Below are 25,287 nucleotides of genomic sequence, written 5' to 3' on the forward strand. Positions count from 1 at the left end.
CCTCATAGATGAAGCGTTGCATTGTGGGATATGCAGCCACGGCAAAGACCTTTGTTCCTCTCAAAGTGCCCAGACACCAAAAGATGTGCATACATAGGCAATGTTGGAGGTATCAGAGATCTTCTCAAAAACGAAACAAATTTTGATTCAAGGGCTCCAAAGACTGCAAAACAAAACACGTAATTTGGGAAAATAATTTATTAGTCAGAATTAATTGGCTTCAGAGATGTAAATTATGAGAGAGATGAAACACTGGCTATCATTCATGATTGCAGAGCTTGTTCTACGAATGTCAAACATTACATGTGTCTATAGATTAGCTGCTGTGTGCAATGGATCATGGCAAAGAGGCAAAACTAGCAACTCAAACACTCTCACCCAGAAACCACATTCGTCTACCGTGTACATATTCCTGTATAGTCAACGATGACAGTCAGTCATACTGTTTGTGAGAACGCCTGTGTGTTGAGAATATGGACCCGACTGGAAACTCTTGATTGAATGCGAACATGTAGATATTTATGGAAGTCCATTGCACCTGCGGTTCTCATTGAGTCCCTCTCTCATTGCCAATAACATGCAATGTAGTTAAATACTTACTATGTATATTCAGCATTATTATTATAATATGGTGAGTTTGTGAGTTGTGGGCTGTAGGGAACTAAGATAATTTCTTGGCTCTTCTCGAGATATTTACCAGTCCACCGAGTATGATGTTATGACCTCTTGTGCCATCTGTGTAGCTAGTGTACATATCACAGATGTGCTGAACACTTCCAGATGGATCCGCTACAGGAAGTTGTGGTGATGTGGTGAACCCCCCCACACACACACACATATATGTCATGTTAACACCTCAGCTTTGGTAGGAGATACTTGACACAATTTATGGTGATAATATCTGACCCACCCTGATTATCCAACACACAGCCAGGGGCGATACATTTCTAAATCAGACCTATCTCCATCTGTGGTTGCCCCATACAATTAACATTATTACAAAAAAGAAAAAAAAGTGATGGCAGCTTCAAACAAGGCCAGCTAATACTTTAGCCAAACTGCTAATGGGCTGACATCAGAATCTGTTGCTATAGCTACAATGATGTGTAGTAGCCACATGTACATTCTCTGTATATGAACATCACCATTTGGGATTTATTTTTTTAAAGTTGTGTATTTGCACCCTTAATGACAGCTGCAGCGGCGGCCAAAAACATAATCTACAATGGACTTTTCGGGGCTTTTACAGAGATACAGATATTTAAGGAACCAAATTAATGACTGAAGACATGACATCAGTTAATTTTCCAATTGTGGATTTATCGTCATACATAATGACCAGTTAATATTTGCGCATAAGTACTAATGCTGCTATCAAGCCGACACAAAGATTTACACACATACTGGTTGATATATCACTGCACCCAATACATGTCTAATATGTGGTCAGACTGTGATGGTTGGTGGTTACTTCTGCTCCTCCAGTGACTCCAGGACGGCTCTCAAGATGGCGGCTACCGCCACGGCGCCCGGATCCTGCAAGGTCAACTGCTGAGTGGCGATGTAGCTGGCTCGCCCCGCCTTTGCTGTGAGGTCACGAGTTGACTCTGCCCCCAACTCTGCTTTCTGCAAAGACAGTGGGAGTGAGTGAAGAGGAAGAGGGTTTAGAAGTGATTCAGGTGATGAAATGTTTCCGTCATGAACAGTAGTTGTTTGAGAATTTTTTGGATTTTCCCCTTTTTTTCTCCCCAGTTGTACCCATCCAATTACCTCACTCTAATTCTCTCTATTTTCTATATTCAAGAACAGTCAGTTCTTTAGCGCAAGTCCACTGGCCTCTCTCCCCTAACTAAAGAGATTATAGTTTAGTTGAATTGTTCGCAGCCGTGAAGCCACATCAAAATACAGTGCAGTTATTCTACAACTGGAAATCTCATAGTAAGCTGTGTAACCCCAAAGCAGCATGCCGATGCAGTGGCAATACCTGGACAGCAGCCCGCAGTACATCCATCTCCTCTCCACCAGGCGGGGCAGTTGTCCACGTCTTCAGATGTTCCACTGCAGGGCACAATGCATCCAACTGCAGAGTGGCGAGGGAAGAAATGAGAGGAAAGGGGAGGAAGTGAGCACGCACATAGACGGACAGACTGACAGAGAGAAAGACAGCTCAATTGCTACGCCAACAGAAATCTGCACCTGCAGACGCAGCAGAGGTGGACTTTCTGCTGAGAACTAGGAAAACATTCGGGTGACACGCAACCAGGGAACCCATTAAAAATCTAGAAAATACATGAAAAAAAAGCCCCCAACCATAATAATATATATAAATGGACAACTTTCTCACCATTGTTCTGTCACCGGGGTCTGCACCACCATATCTAGAAGACGTGATTCATGTGATTACAAATTGTTGAGCTCAAGGTTTCATTTAATCTAATGCTTGGACCCGGACAAACCCTATCTTTCTGTATCTTTCTGTCAGGGTCTTTTTCTGTGATTTTCTTCCCAAAACATAGGCACAAAATATTCTCATTTCATACAAAAATACACACAATCAGCACTCTATACCTTCTCATGGCCTGTGTCCCAGCATGCATTGCATTAGCCCATGCTGCACCATTGCTCCGCCCCTCAGTCACATGACCAGCAGCTGCGGTCAGGAAAAGACTGTACAACTGAGAGAGACATGAAGAGTGTGTAGTATTCAGAGTATTCAGTACAGAGTAATGAAAAATAACAAACACTTTCATTTCCAACTTGCACAAATGTACAGGAATTTGTTTGGGTGACACTGATGCACAGACATCCATCCATCCATTATCCAAGCTGCTTATCCCAATTGGGGTCACGGGATGCTGGAGCCTATCCCAGCAGTCATTGGGCAGCAGGCGGGGAGGCACCCTGGACAGGCTGCCAGTCCATCACAGGGCCCACATATTCACACCTAGGGACAATTTAGTACGGCCGATTCACCTGACCTACATGTCTTTGGACTGTGAGGAAACCGGAGCACATGGAGAAAACCCACACAGACATGGGGAGAACATGCAAACTCCACACAGAAGACGACCTGGGAGGACCCCTAAGGTTGGACAACCCCCAGTTCGAATCCAGGACCTTCTTGCTGTGAGGCGACCATTCTAACCTCTGTGCCACCGTGCCACCAATGCACAGACATGTCCCTTGCTTACGTTGTCATTGGCACATACGTAGACACCCGGCATGGGGTCATCTGCACTCCAGCAAAGTAAGTTTGTGTAAGTGTGTATGTGTAAGAGAGTTAAGTTGGGATTTTTTTCTTGTATACTGATCAATGTGAGAGGTGGAGAAAATGCAAGGGCCAGAGGCATCCTGCAAGCTCAATCTATAGCAATTCCCTGACTTCCATATTTTTTCATTGCAAATGAATTGAAAGGCAGAATTTATGGATCTACTTACAGCTCCTGAAGAGCCGCCCATCTTTTCCTGCACCAGTCCAGCAAGGACAGAAAGCAGCCGCCCTGGACAACCAGGGACCGCATGGCTCTGGAGCCACTCCTGAATGGCTGCAAGGGAATTTCTCTGTGAAACTGATTGCTACAGTAAACTGAATTTAATCTTGAATCTCCCCCCTTACAGAAAATTCAATGATCTTAATGTCCCCTACTTTGTTATAAATATTGCCAAAGCTCTGAATTTCAAGATTGATCATCTATGAAAAACAAAACTATCATAACAAATGAATGCACACTGTGTTTACCCAGTACATATGTCGTACAACACCCAGTGTGTGTGTGTTTGCTTTGCTTTCTCCTCACCCTTAGCTGCCTGTGCGTGTGTGTTGCCACAGTCTCCATCCCCGGAGGCTCGGTCCAGGGAGTTGAGTTCCTCCTGACGCTGAAGCAGGGTTGAACAGACTCTCTCTAATGCCCTTCGCATCACAGGGCTCAGCGGGCCTGGAAGAAAGAAAGATAGATAGGAAGAACGAATGAACAAATAAATAAATAAAAACGTCCCCATGGATGGCACGGTGGCGCACTGGTTAGCGCGGTCGCCTCACAGTAAGACGGTCCTAGGTTTGCACCCTGGGGTTGTCCAACCTTGGGGGTCATCCCAGGTCATCCTCTGTGTGGACTTTGCATGTTCTCCCCGTGTCTGCTCCGGTTTCCTCCCACAGTCCAAAGACATGTAGGTCAGGTGAATTGGCCGTACTAAATTGTCCCTAGGTGTGAATGTGTGTGTGTGTCGGCTCTGTGATGGCCTGGAGGCCTGTCCAGGGTGTCTCCCTACCTGCTGCCTAATGACTGCTGGGATAGGCTCCAGCATCCCGTGACCCTGAGTAGGCTAAGCGGCTGGGATAATGGATGGATGGAACGTCCCCATGGACGAACTGTTCAGTGCATTACCCACTGTCAGTACACCTTTTATTGATTCATCTTTTTTTTTCCAAATGGAGAACTAACACGTAATGTTTCTGGAATGGTTACCAATGACAGGCGACAGTTAATCAATGGTTATCATGACTCATACACTTATTTTCAATGTACCAATAAAAACCAACTCAAATTCACTAAGGAGGATGGGACCAATCTGAGGAGCTGGCTGCAAAGCAGGAAGACATCCTAAACAGGGGACAAGTCCAACCACAGGGCTTGGCAGTGATGGACGTATTTGTTATAATCGATTGAAAAAACAAAATATGATTGACTTATTTCTTTTGTAATATTGGCGGTTCTTTCCTGTATGACCGCACAGGCGATCTCAGTTTACTCACCCTCTTATTTATCACCGCTCGTGCTGGGATGTGTCACAGGTCACCAGCTGAGCTCAAACTTACAACTTAGAGAGCATATGAGTACATTATGAAATCACTGCCTGGGCTCAAGTGAAACCAACCTACCTTCACTGTGTGTGTTGTGTTGCAGCCGTGAGCCCACCGCTTGCTCTTTGATGGTGTAGTCACGTCCACTCACCCACACACCACTGAGGTTAGGCCATGCCGGTGCACTGGTCTCAGCATCTGCATGGGAGGGAATTTAAGGAAACGTGTGTGTGTGTGTGTGTGTGTGTGTGTGTGTGTGTGTGTGTGTGTGTGTGTGTGTGTGTGCGCCTGTGTACGCTTTCATTTGCATTTTCCTGAGTCAGCAGATTTATGCATGTACCGTATTCATACGAATGTATATATGAAACTGGAAGATTTCGTTTGTGTGTATTCTCACCAAACAGCTTCAGTGTTTCCTGGTTGGCCTTCATCAGAGACAGTGACACCCCTGCCATCTCCAGCGATGTCATGAATGACCCCGACATCAACCTGGCAACCGCCATCCCACGACCCTCTGCCATCATGGAGATCGACAATCATGAGTCGTAAGCATGCATTGGATGACAAATCAGGACAGAAACCATAAAAATATTATAAGTCTTGTGAACACCTAACCCTGTCAGTACTGTTACATACATCCATCCATCCATTCATCCATTATCCAAACCGCTTATCCTGCTCTCAGGGTCACAGGGATGCTGGAGCCTATCGCAGCAGTCACTGGGCGACAGGCGGGGAGACACCCTGGACAGGCCACTAGGCCGGCTGACACACACACACACACACACACACACACACACACACACACACACACACACACACACACATTCACACCTAGGGACAATTTAGTATGGCCGATTCACCTGACCTAAATGTCTTTGGACTGTGGGAGGAAAGCCACGCAGACACGGGGAGAAAATGCAAACTCCACAGAGAGGACGACCCGGGATGACCCCCAAGGTTGGATTATCCCGGGGGCTCGAACCCAGGACCTTCTTGCTGTGTACTGTACTGTTGCATTACTTGACAAACTGAGCTACAGAGGTGATGGAACACCTGACCCAGGAAGTGCTGCGCTTTGGGATTCTTAAATGCTCAAAATACATGCATACAGATACCAGCACATAGACACATCAAGTCATACACACATACATATATATGCCTTAACACACTGGTAAACACAGATAACATCGTCACATGTGCAGGTTGATGAAGGCATGGCCACCATGCATGCAGAGAAATAGACAATTCTGTATAAACTGTACCGATCAAATTGACTCAAGGCGGCAGATAAAATGAAACACCCGAGGCTGGTAGAAACAGAAATGTAAAATAAAATAAGACAAAGAATATTAAGCACATTACACTCAGTGTAAAATCACTGCGAAGTAACACAACACATCCGAATACAAACAGACCAACGCACAAAGTGAAACCAGTGCCGCATGAGCCAATGATCAGCATCAGGGTCAGAATCATGTTTATTGGCCATGTATAGGTTTGCACAAACATGGACTCTGACTCTGGTTTCGTGGCTCTCTCAGTGTACTTAACATAGAATAACAACACTACAACACAACATCACAAAAAACGTAACAGTGATATGAGGTCTGGCTTTTTAAAATGATCGGTACTCCACCACACACACACACACACGGTTGGACTTGGAACAAAATTCAGCCCTGGCCATTTTCGTCTGGACCGGCCCCCTTTTTCCCCCAACATACACACTTATGAGTTACATAAAACAATATGCTATTCATAACATGTAGGCGAAGCAATAGATATCAAGTTAGCACCCTAACAACAGGGTTTCGTAAAATAATGTAATAAATATCCAAGAAATAAATAGCCTAGAGGAAACGTTGGCACCCCAAGAGGGATTAGGATTTTATTCATTTGACAATGAGCAATCCAATGATGATATGGAAATGTGTCTGAAATTGGACATTAATGAACAGTGCTCAATTTATAGTCAATCCCCTGACATTGTGTTTGCAGCAGATCTGATGCAATTCACACGTCAGGCTTAACAGTCAGGATTTCATGCTACTGCCACTATTTAAATGTGTTCATTCACTGCTGTTGTCAGGCTGTGACAAGCAGCATGCCTGCACCCTGTTGCAGCACACCCAGACTGACTAATCAGCTGAGCCATAATAACACTCTCACCCACATATCATTTAAAACAGGGCGCAGCAGCCTTAAGCAGTGAGTAGACTAGAATAGCATGTCCTATGGTGAGAAGACATCTCATCAGTGTGCTCTTATCTGCCATCCGGCTCCATCAGCGTCCAAAGCCTTAATAATGTCTTTTAATGCAGCCATAAGCACGAACGCTTCAAGATGCTCTTGTGATGCGGTACCCAGTATCTACTCTTGATAACAGGATTTTGCATGGCACTGGCTTCGGTATTTTTGAATAAATGTGTTAACTGAAAACACTTTGCAGCATCAGCCTCATTTTTGGTTTTTTTTCTCTCTGATCTTTCCGCTTTTTAAAAAACTTTTTTTTTCTACTTTTATTGATCCCCATGGGGCAATTCTTCCTCTGCATTTAACCCATCCTAGCTGTGTAGCTAGGAACAGTGGGCAGCCGCTAGTGCAGGGCTTGGGGACCAACTCCAGTTCTTCTTTCCATTGCCTTGGTCTGGGGCACAGACAGGAGTACTAACCCTAATATGCATGTCTTTTTTTTTTTTTTTTTTTGGGACCATTATCCATTTCATCCATCCAGCCATTATCCACACCGCTTATCCTGCTCAGGGTCGCAGGGATGCTGGAGCCTATCCCAGCAGCCATTGGGTGGCAGGTGGGGAGACACCCTGGACAGGCCGCCAGGCCATCACAGGGCCAACAAACACACACACATACACTCATTCACACCGAGGGACAATTTAGTACAGCTGATTCACCTGACCTACGTGTCTTTGGACTGAGGGAGGAAACCGGAGCACCCGGAGGAAACCCACACAGACGTGGAGAGAACATGCAAACTCCACACAGAGTACGACCCGGGACAACCCCCAAGGTCGGACTACCCTGGGGCTTGAACCCAGGACCTTCTTGCTGTGAGTCAACCGTGCTAACTAACCACTGTGCCACCGTGCCCAGATTAATGTCCATTATCCATTTCAGGCTCGTTTTATTTTCGATTTGAACTTCTAAGTTTTAGTTGCCACTGGTTCTCTCTTGATTTGATTGCATCCACTTGAAGGGGTGGGGGGAGGACGAGGGTAGCACTTCCCACACCTGCCTTACAGTATAGGTAGCCTATTGACAATTGGGGCCATGTAACTCCCAATCAGATGGGGTGTTCCGACATCAAGTGGTCCACGGCCAGCGGGTCACATTTTTTTTCTACATGCTGGCCGGCCCCAGATGCCAGAGCTGTTAGATTGCCAGTCCGCGCACACACATGCACGCATGCACGCGTGCGCATGCGCACACACACCTACCCAAACAGATGACAACAGCTCTAGTGACCACAGCCATCTCTAGGCAAGACAGGGCTCCCAGGTTATTCACACACACAATCACCCTGTCACCTGTGTGAGGGAAATGGAAAGGGTTAACACTTTCATTCATTCATTCATTCATTCATTCATTATCCAAACGGCCTATGCTGCTCTCAGGGTCATGGGGATGCTGGAGCCTATCCCAGCAGTCATTGGGCGGCAGATGGGGAGACACCCTGGACAGGCCGCCAGGCCCATCACAGGGCCGACACACACACGCCTAGAGACAATTTAGTATGGCCGATTCACCTGACCTACATGTCTTTGGACTGTGGGAGGAAACCGGAGCACCCGGAGGAACCCCACACAGACACAGACAGAACATGCAAACTCCACACAGAGGATGACCCAGGATGACCACCAAGGTTGGACTACCCCGGGGCTTGAACCCAGGACCTTCTTGCTGTGAGGTGACCGTGCTAACCACTGCTCCACCATGCCACCCTAGGGATTAACACATATACTTTCTAAATTAATATTATATGACAAAGCCAAACTTGGGAATGTTTGAACACACTAAATGATGAGATAATAATTCTTAAAAACATTTTAAATTATTTTTGCACCTAATCAGTTCTCAAAATAAATGAGTAAATAAATAAAATTAGCACATGCAACCACTGAGTCAAAACACACACACACACCTGATTTCAGTGGCAGGTGTGATTGGCTGTTGGGGTTGGTCATGTGATCTATCATGATCTTCACCACCTCGTCTGCACACACCACCTGAACAACAGATTAAGAAAAAGAGTCGAAGAGGTGTGAAACACCGAAGCAGAGGTAAATAGTTCCCCAGAACTGAGGAGGGTCAACGCAATACTTCTAGTGAAAGAAAAAGCATTTCTTTTTTTTGAGAGGGGGGGGTTCCCCCTTTCCCCCCCCAATTGTACCTAGCGAATCATCCCGCTCTCTGAGCTGTCCCGGTCACTGCTCCACCCCCTCTGCCAATTCGGGAAGGGCTGCAGACTACACAGTAAAATCCTGAGTGTTAATTTCACTTCCTGAGTGTTAATTTAACTCTGAGAGTGTACAAATGGACAAGTGTGTGAGTGTACAAATTTAACTCTCGGAGTTAAATTAACACTCAGTTTTTTACTGTGTACCACATGCCTCCTCTGATACATGTGGAGTCGCCAGCCGCTTCTTTTCACCTGACAGTGAGGATTTTCACCAGAGGGACGTAGCATGTGGGAGGCTCACGCTATTCCCCCCGGTTCCCTTTCCCCCCCGAACAGGCGCCCCGACCTACCAGCGGCGGCGCTAGTGCAGTGACCAGGACACATACCCACATCCGGCTTCCCACCCGCAGGCACGGCCAATTGTGTCTGTAGGGACACCCGACCAAGCCAGAGGTAACACAGGGATTCGAGCCAGCAATCCCGTGTTGGCAGGCAACAGACTAGACCGGTACGCTACCTGGACGCCTGAAAAAACAGTAATGAGTTACTCTTAGATCTATTGCACATGTAAAGTCTATCAGAGTGGGTGTTCTTGCTCTCTGTGAGATATTAAACGTGAGTAACCTCCAGAAAGAAGGAAATACCAGTATGAATGAAATGAGGAAGCCCCCTGCCATTTCACAGTTGGTTGTTTGTGAACACTGACCTTTGACCTCTTGGTTCCAGGTTCACCATGAATACCTGAATAGAAAGAGGAAACACAGCATCTTTAAAAAAAAACCTCCACCAATTCATTCCTCCTCTACCCATCTAGGACCAAGTCATGCTGCCATCCCCAATTATTTGCCTGTCCACTCCTCCTTCTCTCTCTTCTTGCATCAGTCTTCCTCTCCATCCATCCTGCCAACTCTTCAACGCCCGCACACACACACACACACTCACACACACACACACACACACACACACTTTACTGAAGGCAGAAATCCTTCAGATTCTGCTCCCATCAGCCCTTCCATTCATCAGCTCTCTTTCAGTCTCACTCTGTTTCTCTCCTCCCCCTCACACTCTATGGCAATCTGTGTATGTCTTCCTCCGTCTTTTCTCCTCTCTCCCTGTCCATCAACCCATCCCATTCGGCTATCCATTTATCTCTCTCTCTCTCTCACCCAGTCCAAGCTCCATGTCTCCAGGTGGTAGGTCAAACGAAGGCTGGCTGCCAGGGACAGCGCATGGAGATAGACTCACCCCCAGTGTGCCTTGGGAAGATAAACAGACACACACACACACACACACACACACACACACACAGAAATGCCACACGCAGACAAATACATTAAAACACCCTCATAAATACACTAATTAACAATGTATGACTAAAAAAACGATGAGGATTATCGTGAACATTATAATGGATGGTATCCCATAATGCACCAAACAGTAAGGAAGGAGATAACAGTTAAATAGACCTACCAATTCCCTTCAATGTCTCTGTTACCTTGGAGACAATCTGGTCCAATGTGCAACCTTCCTCTGCTAAGGCACCTGCCAGCTGACACACAAACCACATCAGAGTACGTTTAAACAGGCATGCCAGTTATGATCATCCTGTATGTCAGTGTGACGTTCTTGCGCACAAAGGAGTTGTTCCTTCACCTCATTTGACCTCGCAACACAAAATATGATGGTTCACCTTATGTATGAACACAGTGCCACATAAGCCCCTCCTCCCAGCCTTGCTGGGTTGGTCAAAGGCACAGTCGTCCGCAACTATCACCATGTCAACCACGACGCCGCGATTACGGGCCTGCTCGGCAGCCAAGCCGAAGTTGAGTCGGTCGCCGGTGTAGTTCTTTACAATCAGAAGGACCCCGGTGGCTCCTGCGGGTGCAGGTAAGAGGTCAGAGCAAATAAATTAAACAGCAACCTATATAGTGGCACTACACTGCCTGTCTTTACGCTGCAACAACTTGGCCAACCATTTCAAGCTACTACCTATCTGCTTTATTGGCTGTGTGTAAAGCATAGTAATATTAGTGGTAAAAATATATTGTGTAGCCAGCTGAATAGATTTCTCACCATAGTAATAATAGGAAAAATGTAATGTATCAAAGATTTGAAAAGGAAAAAGCTGAAGTGTGAAAAGAGGAGATCAGAATTGGGACAGATCTCAGTTACTTGACGTTCCCAGACGACTCATGAATGTGACCAAGTCACTTCTCTTGTATGCATAGTAACATGCTTACATTATAGTCCACGACACAGTATGCACACAAACACACAATACCTGCATTGTGCAGACAGAGGATGGCAGCCAGGATGCTTGCAGGAGGAGGAGAGGCAAATACTCCACCTGCCACTGCTGCTGATAGCATACCACTACCAATATAACCTAGAACAGATAGATGGAGGGAGGGAGAGAGAGAGAGAGAGAGAGACAGAGAGAGAGAGAGAGAGAGAGAGAGAGAGAGAGAGAGAGAGAGAGAAACACACACACAGAAGGGGGGGCAGACATACAGATGAAGGGAATAGGGTTCAGAGACAGGGAATAAAAAAACACGTAAATAAGATGAATTCGTAAAGAAATTCCATCGGTAATTTATGAAATTCAGACCTCAGTGTTAATCGGTGTCTGTGTGTCTGCATGGAGCTATGTGTCTTACCTGCATGTGCTGGCTCGTGCCCCGAACCACCTCCTGAAACAAGGGCCACTTTACCCCTGAGGTTCTCCAAGTCTGCTCGGACCACAACACGGTGACCATTCAGCAAACACAGATTCCCACTGGCCCTGACGATGCCATACAACGCCTCATCTACACAGCTGTCCACCGCGTTTATCAGCTTCTCCTGCTCAGAGGAGACAGGCAGTTTAAAAGAACATCTACTGAATCGGACAGAGGACACCAACAGACTCAAATGGAGGACATATCCTGAATCAGATAGAGATCATCTAACGAATCGAGAGCATCTAACAAATCAGGTGGAGGACATCTACTGAATCTGACAGATGATCTACTGAATCAGATCGAGAACATCCACCAAACCAGAGAGAGAACATCTACCGAGTCAGACAGACGGCCGATTCGAGCTATACTAGTTGCGCATGTCCAGACTCCAGATGTCTTTCATTTGGGGCTCGTATGCGAGTGTTGAGGAATTTGCACGTTTGTACGACTGTATCGCTGCTGCGTGGCATAAAGGGCATTAATGTGCAAATTGCTGTCAACAAGAGTTGTTGAATTACGTCTGCAAAGGAGGTAGAAGAAATTTTTGTATGCACCCCCCGTTCCGTTATTACTTGATGGACTATGATCTGTTGATAACGACAAACAACGGACGCTGCTAACTAAGCCCTGCCACCGTCATACACCATGTCAGCACTTTATTTATCAGAGAAACGAAACGATCAGTGCGTATCCATGCCCCGTGTATACTGTAGCAGCAACATTATCGTCAGCGTTTAAAATAGTTTTTTTTTACCTTCATTTTCACGCCTTCTTTCACGCTTCCGATAGCTCTGGCACGTTGAACTTCACGCTAGACATCCAGACACGCCCACATGTCCTCTTCCGGTAGACAAAGAAAGCTGGACAGGATCTCAAAAAGTGGACTGGAGTGGAGATACGCTCGTGTGCGTTCTCGTGCTCGTACTCGCGGTGAACCAAATTGGGGGGAGCGACACAAGAAACCGCTGAAACCGTTGTCATGTAAACGAATGATGCCAACGTCGGTAACCGTCTAACTTAAGGTTACTGACGTGATTCGTTTGTTATTCTGCTTTTGCGGTGTATCATTTCAAAGCTGTAAAAGTGATGAGTCTATCTTTGTTTTCCCGGTGTAGATAGATAACGGCAGAACACAAACTGGGACACTTAAAAAAGTTATTTATATATATTGTCTATGGTAGGGTGCCAATTGTCACTCTCGACTGAGTGACATAACTGTGAAATTAAGCTGTCATTCATTTAATGATGGACTCCATTGGGACCCCCCTCGGGGTCATAGGTCTTAATTCGGGAATCATGACATCAGATGGGGCGGCACCGTGGCGCAGTGGTAAGCGCGGTCGCCCTCCAGTAAGAAAGTCATGCGTTCGAACCCCGGGGTTGTCTGTGTGGAGCTTGAATGTTCTCCCCCTGTCTGCATGGGTTTCCTCCGGGTGCTCTGACATGTAAGTCAGGTGAATGGGCCATACAAAATTGTCCCTAGGTGTGAATGGGTCGAACCTGTGATGGACCAGCGGCCTGTCCAAGGTGTCTCCCTACCTGCCGCCCGATGACTGCTGGGATAGGCTCCAGCATCTCCGCCACCCCGACTGGGATAAGCAGCTTGGATAATGGATGGATGACATCAGATACTCAACACTTCGGGCTCTAACCAGCGCAGTGCAAGTGGCCAACACATGGGCGTGTTGGTCTTAAAATGCGGTGTGGTCAGGCGCATTGTTGGTGCATCGCTATCTTGAGGCAGCGGGAAGCAATTGCGCCATTGAGCAACAAAAACCGCTCGTTTCTACAGCTTGCCGAGTCCGCCATTTAAATAGCTATGCGCCAAGGCAAGCGCATTCGGCTTTGAAAGTTCATGGGAGATTACACTCTGATAGGTTCTATTCATGTTACGCCCAAAACACAGCTACGAATAATTAGGAGACTAAATTCAACTCCTTTGCGCCCAGATTATGTGCTGTTTAATTAGCTGAAGAGGATTTGGACACGCCCTAAATGCGCTTGTGCCACGCGCTTTAGACCATGCGCTCTAGATCGTTTACCGCGATCTCAATCTCAATACATGACTTCACGAGAAGACACAAACGCAAGTATTGCAAATTGTGTTATGATCGTTTTTGCACCTGCAAAATAACTTGAACCACGGGCTAACACCTGTCCGTTTTGTTGGGGAAGCTCCTTTCACAAAGATGTTGCGCCGGCAGCCGTAATCCTGTACGCACCGTGCGTACGGGGATCTGTATGCACCGTGAGCTATTAGCCAGTGACGTCAACACCAATCATCGTCCTTCAGATGTATTTGCGTCCAAAAAACAAAAACAAAAACGAACAAAACCATTTTTAAAAAAAGTACAGGATTACGACTGCCGGCGCCACTGTAAACAACAACGACCCTATAGTTTCCTTTGGCTATTCATATAATCCCCTTTGTTCTTTGTTTTCTCATGCTCATGACGAAGCATACAAATACAAAAAAAAACAACAACAAAGGTACAAAAGAACAGATGTACTTTAGATTACATACATTACATGCTCAAAATATTTGGGATGCAGGTGTTTTCTTCCTTATTGCAAATGTGAGTGTTTAACGAGCTAAGGATTGTGACAATTCTTTTAACTAGTGGTTTACACTTGGTCTGTTAGTGCTTAAAAGATGTTTTGTATAAAGTAGGTTAAAAACTGTCATTTCTTGTTTCTAATGACAGTCTGTTGGGGGGAAAGACCTGAAATGCACCGTTCAGGGTATAGTGGTATTTTCTCATTGGTAGAAGATGACGGACTATTACCCCCTCTTTCCAAAACTCTTGAATTTTAATTAAAATCCCGAAGGCAACGAAAATGGGTTGCCTTCTTTGTCCCACACAGGCCGGATTTATTGGCATTACAATGTCTCGGTGTAATATCTTCTTTGACAATCTGATTGTCAAATACTCGTGGGCAAATACACTTGCGATATGTGCAAGTGAAGGATTGGGACTGGCTCAGAGTTACACAAAACAAAACAAAAGAAGGAAGACTCCGTTCACCCGGGCTGTCGTTCACGTTTGAACAAACGAACCCCCCCCCCCCCCACACACACACACACACACTTTCTTCCACACGACGCACAGAGCCCGTTGGTCCAGTCCGGTCCGGCCGAGTGCGCAGGATGGCGGGCGTGGAGACAGCCGCCGAACACGAACGGATCCTGCGGGAGATCGAAAGCACCGACACCAACTGTATCGGCCCGACCCTCCGGTAAGAAGCTCTGACGACTCCCAACGAGTTTCTCCTCCACCACAGCGAAACTTGAGGCTCAAACGCGGCCGGCGTTAGCCTCTCCAACGCGAGAGTGAGCCCAGTTCGTTTAGCCGTTAGCCTCGATTTAGCAACTCCTCCGGAGACCGGGGCTCGCCTCGGAACTTCAACCGAGCCCCCAAGCACGGCTTCGGTTTAATGGGAGCCAGCTAGCCACGGCTAATGAGCGTCAAAGCTAGCTAATTGACATTCACGTCACCGTTTCCAGAAGCCCCCCCCCCCCCACCACCACCGGTAGAGCCGAGGCGAGCCTGTCCCGGACGGCTAAAACTCTGTCTGGGTGATTGTCGGCTTGTGCTCGCCTCGGCTCCGAAGTTGTCAACTTGTTCGCCGGACCTTCGCGTTTGTTAGCGCTAGCTAACATGCTATGTTAGCAGCGCAACAGCTGAGTGAGTGCGCCGAGGTGCGTCAGGGAACCTAGTTAGTTAGCTTAATTGGAGCTGATAAACGAACATTTGCCTGTAAACTATAGTTAAATCATATGATTAAATTATGCCTTTAATTATACTTTGCGCTTTATCCTTAAGTCTAACTGCTAAACTTTTATGTTAAACTATACTTGCTGTTTAATAATATACGACACTGATATACTCTGCTAATATGATCACAATATTATACTAATAGAAAGTCGTAGTCATTTTATAGTGTATATGCTAATTTAACATCACATATGCTCTTTATGCTGTATACTACATGTACAGCATATATACTGTATACATATACATTATACAGTTTGTATCCTGTAACTATATGTATGTAAATATCAATGTATATTCCTCCCCCCCAAAAAACTATGAAGCAGTAACAGTTTATGTTGTTTGCAACCAAATGAAGCACAGGGAGTGTGTAGTCAGTCATCAGACACCATCACTGGCTCTTTGTGTACAATGGATGTTCAATTCAGGTCAAATCTTTACTGTGCCCCGAGGAGAAACAGGCTCAGAGACTAAGACACATCAATTAGTCAAAGTTTATTCATATAGCTATTTTGCATGTTTAAAACGCAATGATCTTTACATTGTGGGTGTGTGTGTGTGTGCGCGCAGATTAAAAAAGGTAACGATAAAAACAATCAGACAGAACACAATACTAAATGGAACTAAAAACTAAACCTTAAGTAGTGAAGTATAAAAACATATTAACACAAATGACATGAATGACATTACATCATACATTGTGCTGATGAACATCGTAATGCTGCGATGCCTTCGATGATAACAGCTCTCTAAGGCCCGTTTATCTAACAGCACTTGCTAATGGAGACCAAAGCCGCGTTTACACCCAAAGTACCCGGAACTTTTAGTCCCAGGAACTAATTTTCAAGGAACTGGAAGGTTCCTTCAGTCCACCGCGTTCCTAGTTCCTGGGGAAAGGTCCTGCAAGTGGAAACGTGGCTTAACTCAGGGTGCTTTCAGTATGACTTGTGAAAATGACCTTAGCAGTTGGTTTTGGGGATTTTTACCTGCGCCGTGACGAGAGGGCATTTGTGTACATGTCAGTGGATGATATCTAGGCGTGGTGATAGTGCCAGCCATGTGGTTTCATATCTCGTTAAGGTTGGTTTTGAGGCGATATTGAGTTGGCGTGGGACCATATTTCTGTTTGGTATTCAGATGAATAATCTAGTCCTTGTGTTTGTTTTGGGTTAAAATCCTTGAATCCTAGCTTACTTTTTGTTAGCAGTCTCTTTATTTGAGTAGATTTTTCTTTTTCTTTTTTTCTTTAGCTGAAAAGGTGAATGTCTTGTTTTGAAAAGAGAAGCATTGATTTCAAAACTGCCCCTTTTCTACCTTCACTTTTAGAAGACATTTGCCAGTGGGACAGTATTACCATCATTGTTTAATATTACATTACATTACAGTCATTTAGCCGACGCTTTTATCCAAAGCGACTTACAATAAGTGCATTTAACGTAGGAAATCAGGAAAACTACTAGTCATCAGAGGTCATAAGTGCATCTTCTCCCCAAACAAGCATCTAAGAGCAAAACCAGTGTTAAAGTAAAAGCGCCAGAAAGAGTTTTTTTTTTAATGAGTGAATACAGTAAGTGCTAAGAGCAAGTAACAGGGTAGTAGTTCTTGAAGAGGTGAGTTTTCAACCTGTGCCGAAAGATGGGCACCACAGCTGTGGTACTTTTTAACTGGGTTGGTACCCTATTGCTAAAATAATACAGGAGAAACACTGGTGTATAGAAATGACTAATGAAGAAGATAAGATGACCTTGCTGACAGTCTTTACTGTGTAATTGTCCAGAAAGGAAGTAACCATTCTTAGTGTGCATCTCTCCATCAAGGTCTCATTGTCTCATTGTACTTATCTTTCTAACTGTCACTTGTTCTGTTTAACTTTGTTTCACTGCCTCCTCATAGACAACCCAATTTTGGCTCGTTATTTAGACAGTTTAGTTGCGTAATGTACCCTGTGCATGTGTCACTAGACAGTTTGTGTGATGCCTCATGTCCACACCATTGATGTTTGGCCCTGTGGCCAGTGACTCAGGCAGACAGGATCTCTCTCTCTCTCTCTCCTCTCTCTCTCTCTCTCTCTCTCTCTCTCTCTCTCTCTCTCTCTCTCTCTCTCTCTCTCTCTCTCTCTCTCTCTCTCTCTCTCTCTCTCTCTCCTCTCTCTCTCTCTCTCTCTCTCTCTCTCTCTCACTCCTCCCCCCCCCCCATTGAAGGTAGATGGAAAGACATGCACACCACTGTGATGTTCCGTCTTTTCATGCTTAACCCTTGTAAGTGTGGCTGTGTATTTCCACTTTAACCTTCTCACACACAGAGATACACACTAAAAGTATAATAACTGTTATATAGTATACTTGCTACTACATTAACCTAGAAAGCGATGTTTCTGCCTAATTAAGGGAAAAAATATATACAGGAAGGCTAGAAATGGCCAAAAATGTAACTGTCAGTTACTAAAATAGACTGTAAGTGTGTGCGTATGTGTGTACAGTATGTGTTTGCAAGCAGATGTCATTTTTGTTTCCTGTTTTGTAAACTAAATTCTACCAGAGTGCAGTAAACGAATTTCTTTTAGCACTTGATAACCAGAATTAGCCCACAAGAGTTGAAAAGCTTCAACCCCTGATATTGCCAGCGCATGTTCTTTAGATATTACAAATGTTCTGAAAATATTCCCTGTAGGTTCTCAGTTTCAATGCTATGGAAACCTGAGGATGGGCCACATGACAGTGGTGAATAGGATTTCTTTAGTTGTTGTTTTTTTTTGTTAAGTGTCAGAGTTTTAGCTGTAGCAGGGAAATATGGAAACTGTGAGACCCTTTGGCCAGTAGTTTGCCTGTCAGCAGTCAACCTTTTCTATTTTAAACAAGCACAGCTTCTATATAGTCCAGTGGCGCATTCGTGGTAATGACGTAGTTCTTTCCGAGTGCAAAAAGTGGATTGTGGGAGCTGTATGAAAATTCATAGTTTCGGTAAAATATGACTCCCTGTGTGTGTCTGTGTGTGTGTGTGTGTGTGTGTGTGTGTGTGTATATTCTGCAGCAGTAGTGTGCAGGTCCAGGCTGGCTGCAGCATTCCTCTCACTGGTGTAATATCTCAGCTTATATATATGACAGGAGCAAGTCTCATCAATCAGGGAACTCTTTAACCAGCCCTGTTCACCGTGGGCTGGAAATTCTTAGGCATTGTGTGTGTTTGTTTATTTCTGTCCGTATCCATGTATAAACACGGTTAACATGGTATTTCATGGACATAAAATGTTAAATAAAAGAAGCCTATAGATAAATTTCAAATAGCCTACATCTGACTAATCACACGCCTTGGACTACATGTGTTTGTCTTAGCGTTGGTGGACAGCCTGTGGTTTGTCCTTGCATCTATCCATTCATCTGTCTCTCCTATATTTCTATTGCAGTCTATGCATCCCCCCCATCTTGCTGTAGCTGTCTTGTACCTCGCTATTCTCTGTCATTTGTATTGATATGGAGGAGCGTTTTTATTTTAAATGCCCGTACCAGACCAAAGCCACCTGATCACCCAGTCTTTGCTACAAGACTGCCTGAAGGCTGGACTTTGTAGTCTGGAAGTGCACAAGACCATATTTGAAATTCTTGTTATTTGGCACCAAAGTAGTTCTCCCAACCAGATTCCAACATCAGGTGCTGTCAGGTGAAGAAAGAGAAGGCAAGAGAGATGGATGTTTTTCTCTGGGTTTCCGTCTCCTATTATGCTGTCTGTTTATCTTGGCCTCCTTCTCTCCGTCACTGTTCATCTCCCGATGGTTCCCAACAGATTGCCCCCTGCAGCAATAATATTCTCATCAAGAGTAATTTACCTGCAACACTCTACATTTCTCTCTTTCTCTCTCGCTAAGGCTACAGGAATGTTGTGGTTAGAAAGGATAGACAGACTCTTTTCTTTTTTGAGAGTAGTTGTTTAAATTTGTATGGAAAGAATCAGGTCCAGGTAACATTTACTTATAAAAGGAGAAACGACAACATTTTCAGCCCTGTGGTAAGACTTCAGATGGTCATGGTTACTGTTGTGACAGCCCCCATAGAGTTGCCTGTTCTGTGTTGCTTTAACCACACAAGGACACGTTTTGACATGGGAACATTTTTCATTTGTTTTCGACCCCTTTGTCTTATTCTGTTGCTTCGTCGTGCAACTCGGCCTCAAAATCTGCCCAGTGTGTGATGGTGTGGGCAGCGCATTGAGGGAGAAAGTCTATCAGCATGAAGACTCGGGGTCATGGCCCCGGTGTGGTAAGCATTTGACCCCGATGATGTGTCCTTAAGCAGAAAGTGACGTCTTCCTTACAGGAATGAAGAATGTGTCAGATTATCTCTGGGATTTGCTGTGCTTTATTCCCAGGTAGCATCGTATGATAAGTGTAGGCTAATTTAATCAGTGAACTCCGACAACACAGTGAAGCTTATCACCGATACTGTGACTAAGTCTTCCACCTGTGTGTGTGTGTCTGTGTGTGCTCGACCCTGTATGTTTGCAGTGTGTGGCTGCCAAGTTGCATCTAATTTAGTCATTAATGACAGGCTTGGTGTGTGCATGGTGTCATTATGTAGATTTATACACCCTTACTTATAGTCCTCTGATTTGCACAAGGAAGGCATCCTTAAAAGAAGCTATTAAATTCTTAGCATAGGAGATTGTGTGTGCATGCTTTTTAACAGTGCTGTGCTAGCAAGAAAGGGAACAGCTTGTCACAAACTCGCCACAACACACACACAGGCACACACTCTGCTGAGTCATCAGTATATTAATATACACACACACACACACACACACACACACACACACACTCACTGATCATAGTATGTATATTTGAAATGGGTTTAAGACCCTATTTAGCCAGCTGTCATGCAGTCAGCAACTTGTCCCGAAGATTTCAGACACACACACACACACACACACACACACACACACACACGCCAGCTTATTTACACAGCTGCTTGTAATGATGATGTAACCACCATCAGTTTTCTTATGCTGAATTTAATCAACTCACACTTTGTGACTCTCCAAGTCAGATGCAACCATTAATATAGTCGTACTCCTCCATCAAGCCCTCACTCGCCCCTTTTCATTGTATTTAACATGATTTACAAGAAGGGAATAGCTTCTTTATTTAAACAAAATTTCAAGAAATAAAGATCCCCCTGAGTGCTGAAAGGCCAGACCAAGGAAGCAACATCGTAATAAACATGTAACAAATGCATAGCAAGCAAAACAAAATTGTAGTCAAGCAACATGAGCCATACAAACGATGGAGCACATCACGCTTTCTGTATATGCCATTACTTCGTCCATCTTCACAGATGTGTTTTCTAACACTCTCATCTTTACATACTTCCTGGTGTGTGCCTCCAGATCCCCTGTCTTCCCCTCTGTCTCTCTTTCTCTCTGTCACTCTTTTCTTTTAGGAGTTGGGGTGGTATATGTGGGTTTGTGCAGTGTGCTCATACTGTACAATACTTATGGTGCCAAGAAGCAGAGCACTTCATTAAGAAGAAAGCGTCTGTCTCTCTCTCTCTCTCTCTCTCTCTCTCGCTCTCTCTCTCTCTCTCTCTCTCTCTCTCTCTCTCTCTCTCTCTCTCTCTCTCTCTCTCTCTCTCTCTCTCTCTCTCTCTCTCAGTGCACTGATGTTGTGGAGTCATCTTTGTTCCAATTTATTTGCTCTATTAGTGTGTGAATGGCGTTCTTCTCCCCCTGCTCCTTCCCGATATTCCTCTCCTCTGTTCTCCCCAATATGCCCAACCCTTATCTCTCTCTGTCTCTCTCTCTCTCTCACAAAATCTCTCACTCACTCGCTCTCAATTTTTTTTGTTAGAAAGTTGGAGTATGTGTTAGACAGAGGTCAATAATGGTATATGTGGGTTTGTACAGTGTGCTCATACAGTACAATACTGATGATGCCGAGAAGCAGAACACTTCAATGAGAAGAAAGCGTCTGTCTGTCTGTCTGTCTGTCTGTCTGTCTGTCTGTCTGTCTGTCTGTCTGTCTGTCTGTCTGTCTCCATTTTGTTCTCTGTCTCTTTCTCTCAGTGCACTGATGTTGTTGATGGAGTCATCTCTGTTATGATTTATCCATTCTATTAGTGTGTGGATGGCACTCTTCTCCCCCTGCTCCTTTGCAATACCCCCACTAATACTCCCAATCCTTCTCTCTCTCGCTCTTCCCCTCCTTAATTGGTGGCAGGCAGCACCAGGCACTGGGCTCGAGAGAGGCTTGCAGGAAATCAATATTTATCACAAAAACTGCTAGTTTTAGCATACATTGGTGTCTATGGCTGTCTGGGTGAATGAAAGAATAACAACTTAAGTATTTCATTTAATGATAAGGTAGCTTGTTGTAATAGGACATCTTGAGAGCTTTTACTCTAAACCAGGGTTCCCCAATTTTTTTCTTAGGAGAGCCAGAGCTCTCTGCCCCACTGTTTGGGAGGGCCGGAGTATGTCGGTAACAGTAAATAGTACTGTGGACAACAGCAGATCTACATTAGCTGAACATTACATCTAATGATGTATTTAAATATACCATTGTTAGCTGGGTTTATTTTACATTGCCATGGCACATTATCAAAACATAATAGGGAGGTAACTAGAATTTAAAAAAAAAGATCAAACTAATTCTTAAGCATTTCAGCCATTATCATAATTTTATTCAACCATTTTAGTGCAAGTAGTGTAATACATAAGAGTGCATTTTGCACTCTGCAGGTGTTTTATGAACAATTCAACAATTGTACTACAAGAAACAAGTGAAGGAAAAGCGTTGCGAGTCCTTTAGAAATCTTACTAATTAATTAGTGACTAATTAGCAATTTACGGGAAAAGCTTCGCCTTCCTTCCCTTCTCTGACTGACCAACACATCATCAGCCAGCGCGCATAAACAAACGAAGACTTTACCTCTCCATGTTTCTTAATGTGAACTCTGGACTTGCATCTTTCTGACGAGTATGTTGGTGTCAAGGCTGCATTCTGGTGACAGCCAATCTCAGTGAATGGTGTAAATGTTTATCGGTGAGTCTTGATCTCATCGGACTTTTCAGAAGCTTCATCCTTGAGAACATTTTCTTGCATGTATAAGTGCTGCCAAAGATTGTGCACATCTTGACTGTGCATTTTAAGTGTCATTGGGTAGGGCAGCATAAAAGTCAATCAAACTGCCTGACTCGAATGCTTCTCTCAGTGCATCACAGTTTTGTAAGTCGGTCAACTCGAGCTGAAGAGATGGCAGGGCCTCATAGATGCCCGCAGCAAATGGGTACTGAATTAGACGAATGTCTTTTCCGTTGAGATTTAGCTCATGGAATCTCACCTCAAATTCCATCTTCAACATTTCCAGTGCCTCCACACACTTTGTGACAGGGAGCGGTACCTGTGGGTTCTCATTAGCTACATTTTGCATTGTAGCAGGATGAGTTAAGTTTCTCTCTCTCACTGTAAAAGCAGCTTTAGTTTCACCTGGAATGCCTTAATAGGAGAGTACAGTTCACGGATTAGTTTCCCCCTGCCTTGTAGTTGCAGATGGAGACCATTGAGACATTCTGTCACGTCAGGTAGAAAGGAAAGGTGCCATTTCCACTCTGGGTCTGTCAGCTCCGTGATGGTTTTGCCTTTTGACTGAAGAAATGCATCAACCTCAGGTAACAGCTTATAGAAGTGCTTCAAAACTCTGCTGTTACTTAGGCATCGGATTTCTGTGTGGTACGGTACATCTTTGTAATTGCACTCTAGCTCTGAGAGAAATTTTTGGAACTGCCTGTGGTTTGGTTTGTTCGCCCGGATGAAGTTTACACATAACACTACGACTTGCATAACAGATTCCCCCTAACCCACTTTGCAGCACGGCGTTTGCTGGTGGATAAGGCAATGAATTTGTCGTGCATGTCCTCGCCCATCCATCTACCTGTTAATGTGGCCGATTGGTCCCCTTGTAGAGCCAACCATGCTCAGTGCTCTGTCCGTTGTTATGCTCGCTACCTTTGCCCAGTCAAGTCCCAAGTTTCCAATAGTTTGACAAACCTTGTCAAAAACATCTCAGCCAGTCGTTGTGCCTTTGAGGTTTTGTAGTGCTGCAAGCTCCTCAGATACCTCGAAATTGGTCTCATCTACTCCACGAATAAAAATTAACAGCTGTAAGGTTTCCCGAATATCGTTGCTTTCGTCAAGTGCAAGAAAGAAAAAAAAAGTTTTTAGATTTCTCTTGCAACTGATTGTGCACATTGGCTCCCATCTCTTCAATTGTCCGTGTAATTGTACTTGCCGATAAACTCACAGAACACAGGGCATCTTTTTATTATCAGGACACATCTCCTCTGCGATTGCAGGTAAACACTGTTTTATGAACTCCCCTTCGGTGAAGGCCTTTCCATTCTTAGCTATCAGTTTTGCCACACGAAAGCTAGTCCATGGGCCTGACTGGTTCTGCTGAGCTTGCCTGAAAAATGTATTCTGCTGTGTAACTGGCACACCCCTTAGTTTTTTTGTCTTGTCTGTCCAAACTTGTTCTTGCAGATTACTATATTTAACTTTGTGTTTTGTCTCAGAATGTTGGTGCACATTTTGATCCTTGAAAACCACTACCGATTTCTGACAAGGCAGTTTGTCTAATGTGCCAGTGGACCAAAAAAAAAATGAAATTATCAGTCCACTGTTCATTAAACATGGGAGAGAGGAGCTGAGCCAGAAGGCAAAGCTCTCAATTTATCAGTCAATCTTTCTTTCAACACTCACCTATGGTCATGAGCTTTGGATAGTGACTGAAAGGGTGAGATCGTGGATACAAGCGGCTGAAATGAGTTTCCTTCGTAGGGTGTCTGGACTCAGCCTTAGAAAGAGGGGGAGGAGCTCGGATATTCGGGGGGAGCTCGGAGTAGAGCCGCTGCTCCTTCGCGTCGAAAGGAGCCAGTTGAGGTGGTTCGGGCATCTGATTAGGATGCCTCCTGGGCACCTTCCTTTGGAGGTTTTCCAGACATGTCTAACTAGAAGGAGACCCTGGGTTAGACCCAGAACTTGCTTGAGGGACTACATGTCCAGTCTGGCCAGGGAACGCCTTGGGATCCCTCAGGAGGAGCTGGAGGGCACTGCTGGGGAGAGGGACTTCTGGAGTGCCCTACTTAACTTGCTGCCACTGTGACCCGACCCCAGAGAAGCGGCTAATGATGAGATGTTCGTTAAACACCCGGCACTCAATGATCAATTTTTGTTTTCGATTAATCTTTGACATTTCCTCTGAAAAGAACCAACAATTATTAAACAAGGTTAAAAATGCTACCTGTGTCAATAGTCTTGAGGCGTAAGACCACGGCAGGAGCCTGTGCGGCATGAACGGTTGCTATGGTGATTAAACGGACATCTAAATCCGGTAGCCAGCAGAGGAAAAAATGTGAGTTTTAGGCGAAATGCACCTTGGGGCAGAAAACCAAACTAAATAAACCAGAAGGCTGAATACAGTATATCACATACATTGCTTTGGGGGGCACCCAGAATGTGGGGGCGGGCCATATCTGGCCCAGGGGCCGTAGTTTGGGGACCACTTCTCTAAACGATCGGACTGA

General features: G+C 44.9%; 2 protein-coding genes across 3 annotated transcripts in view; one reads left to right on the forward strand and one right to left on the reverse strand.

Annotated features, from left to right (window-relative positions):
* Positions 1-183: 183 nt before the first annotated feature.
* tkfc (triokinase/FMN cyclase) lies at positions 184-12,790 on the reverse strand. Its single transcript, XM_056300272.1, has 17 exons — positions 12,699-12,790; positions 11,882-12,065; positions 11,506-11,610; positions 10,912-11,099; positions 10,692-10,770; positions 10,388-10,477; positions 9,928-9,962; positions 8,964-9,048; positions 8,260-8,349; positions 5,199-5,315; positions 4,880-4,999; positions 3,798-3,935; positions 3,439-3,545; positions 2,569-2,675; positions 2,345-2,378; positions 1,985-2,080; positions 184-1,626 (listed from the first exon to the last, which is right to left on the reverse strand). Exons 1-17 carry the CDS (start codon positions 12,702-12,704, stop codon positions 1,468-1,470), a joined length of 1,740 nt encoding a protein of 579 aa, XP_056156247.1. The 5' UTR covers positions 12,705-12,790; the 3' UTR covers positions 184-1,467.
* Positions 12,791-15,053: 2,263 nt separating this feature from the next.
* The window catches only part of exoc6b (exocyst complex component 6B), a 99,637-nt gene continuing 89,403 nt past the window's right edge, over positions 15,054-25,287 (forward strand). For both annotated transcript variants that reach the window (XM_056300071.1, XM_056300072.1), the window contains exon 1: positions 15,054-15,181. In XM_056300071.1, coding sequence (XP_056156046.1) covers positions 15,093-15,181 — 89 coding nt within the window. In that variant the 5' untranslated portion in view covers positions 15,054-15,092. The remainder of the gene's footprint in view (positions 15,182-25,287) is intronic.

This window comes from Lampris incognitus, chromosome 20, assembly GCF_029633865.1.
Source record: "Lampris incognitus isolate fLamInc1 chromosome 20, fLamInc1.hap2, whole genome shotgun sequence".
NCBI classification, from domain to species: Eukaryota; Metazoa; Chordata; class Actinopteri; order Lampriformes; family Lampridae; genus Lampris; species Lampris incognitus.

Excerpts from the sequence above, each read along its gene's own strand:
- tkfc (XM_056300272.1), bottom strand. Across the intron at positions 5,316-8,259 it reads AGCTGTTGTCATCTGTTTGG|AGGGTCGTGGGATGGCGGTT; the intron begins GTAGGTGTGTGT and ends CCATGATGGCAG. Across the intron at positions 2,081-2,344 it reads ACCCCGGTGACAGAACAATG|TTGGATGCATTGTGCCCTGC; the intron begins GTGAGAAAGTTG and ends GCCACTCTGCAG.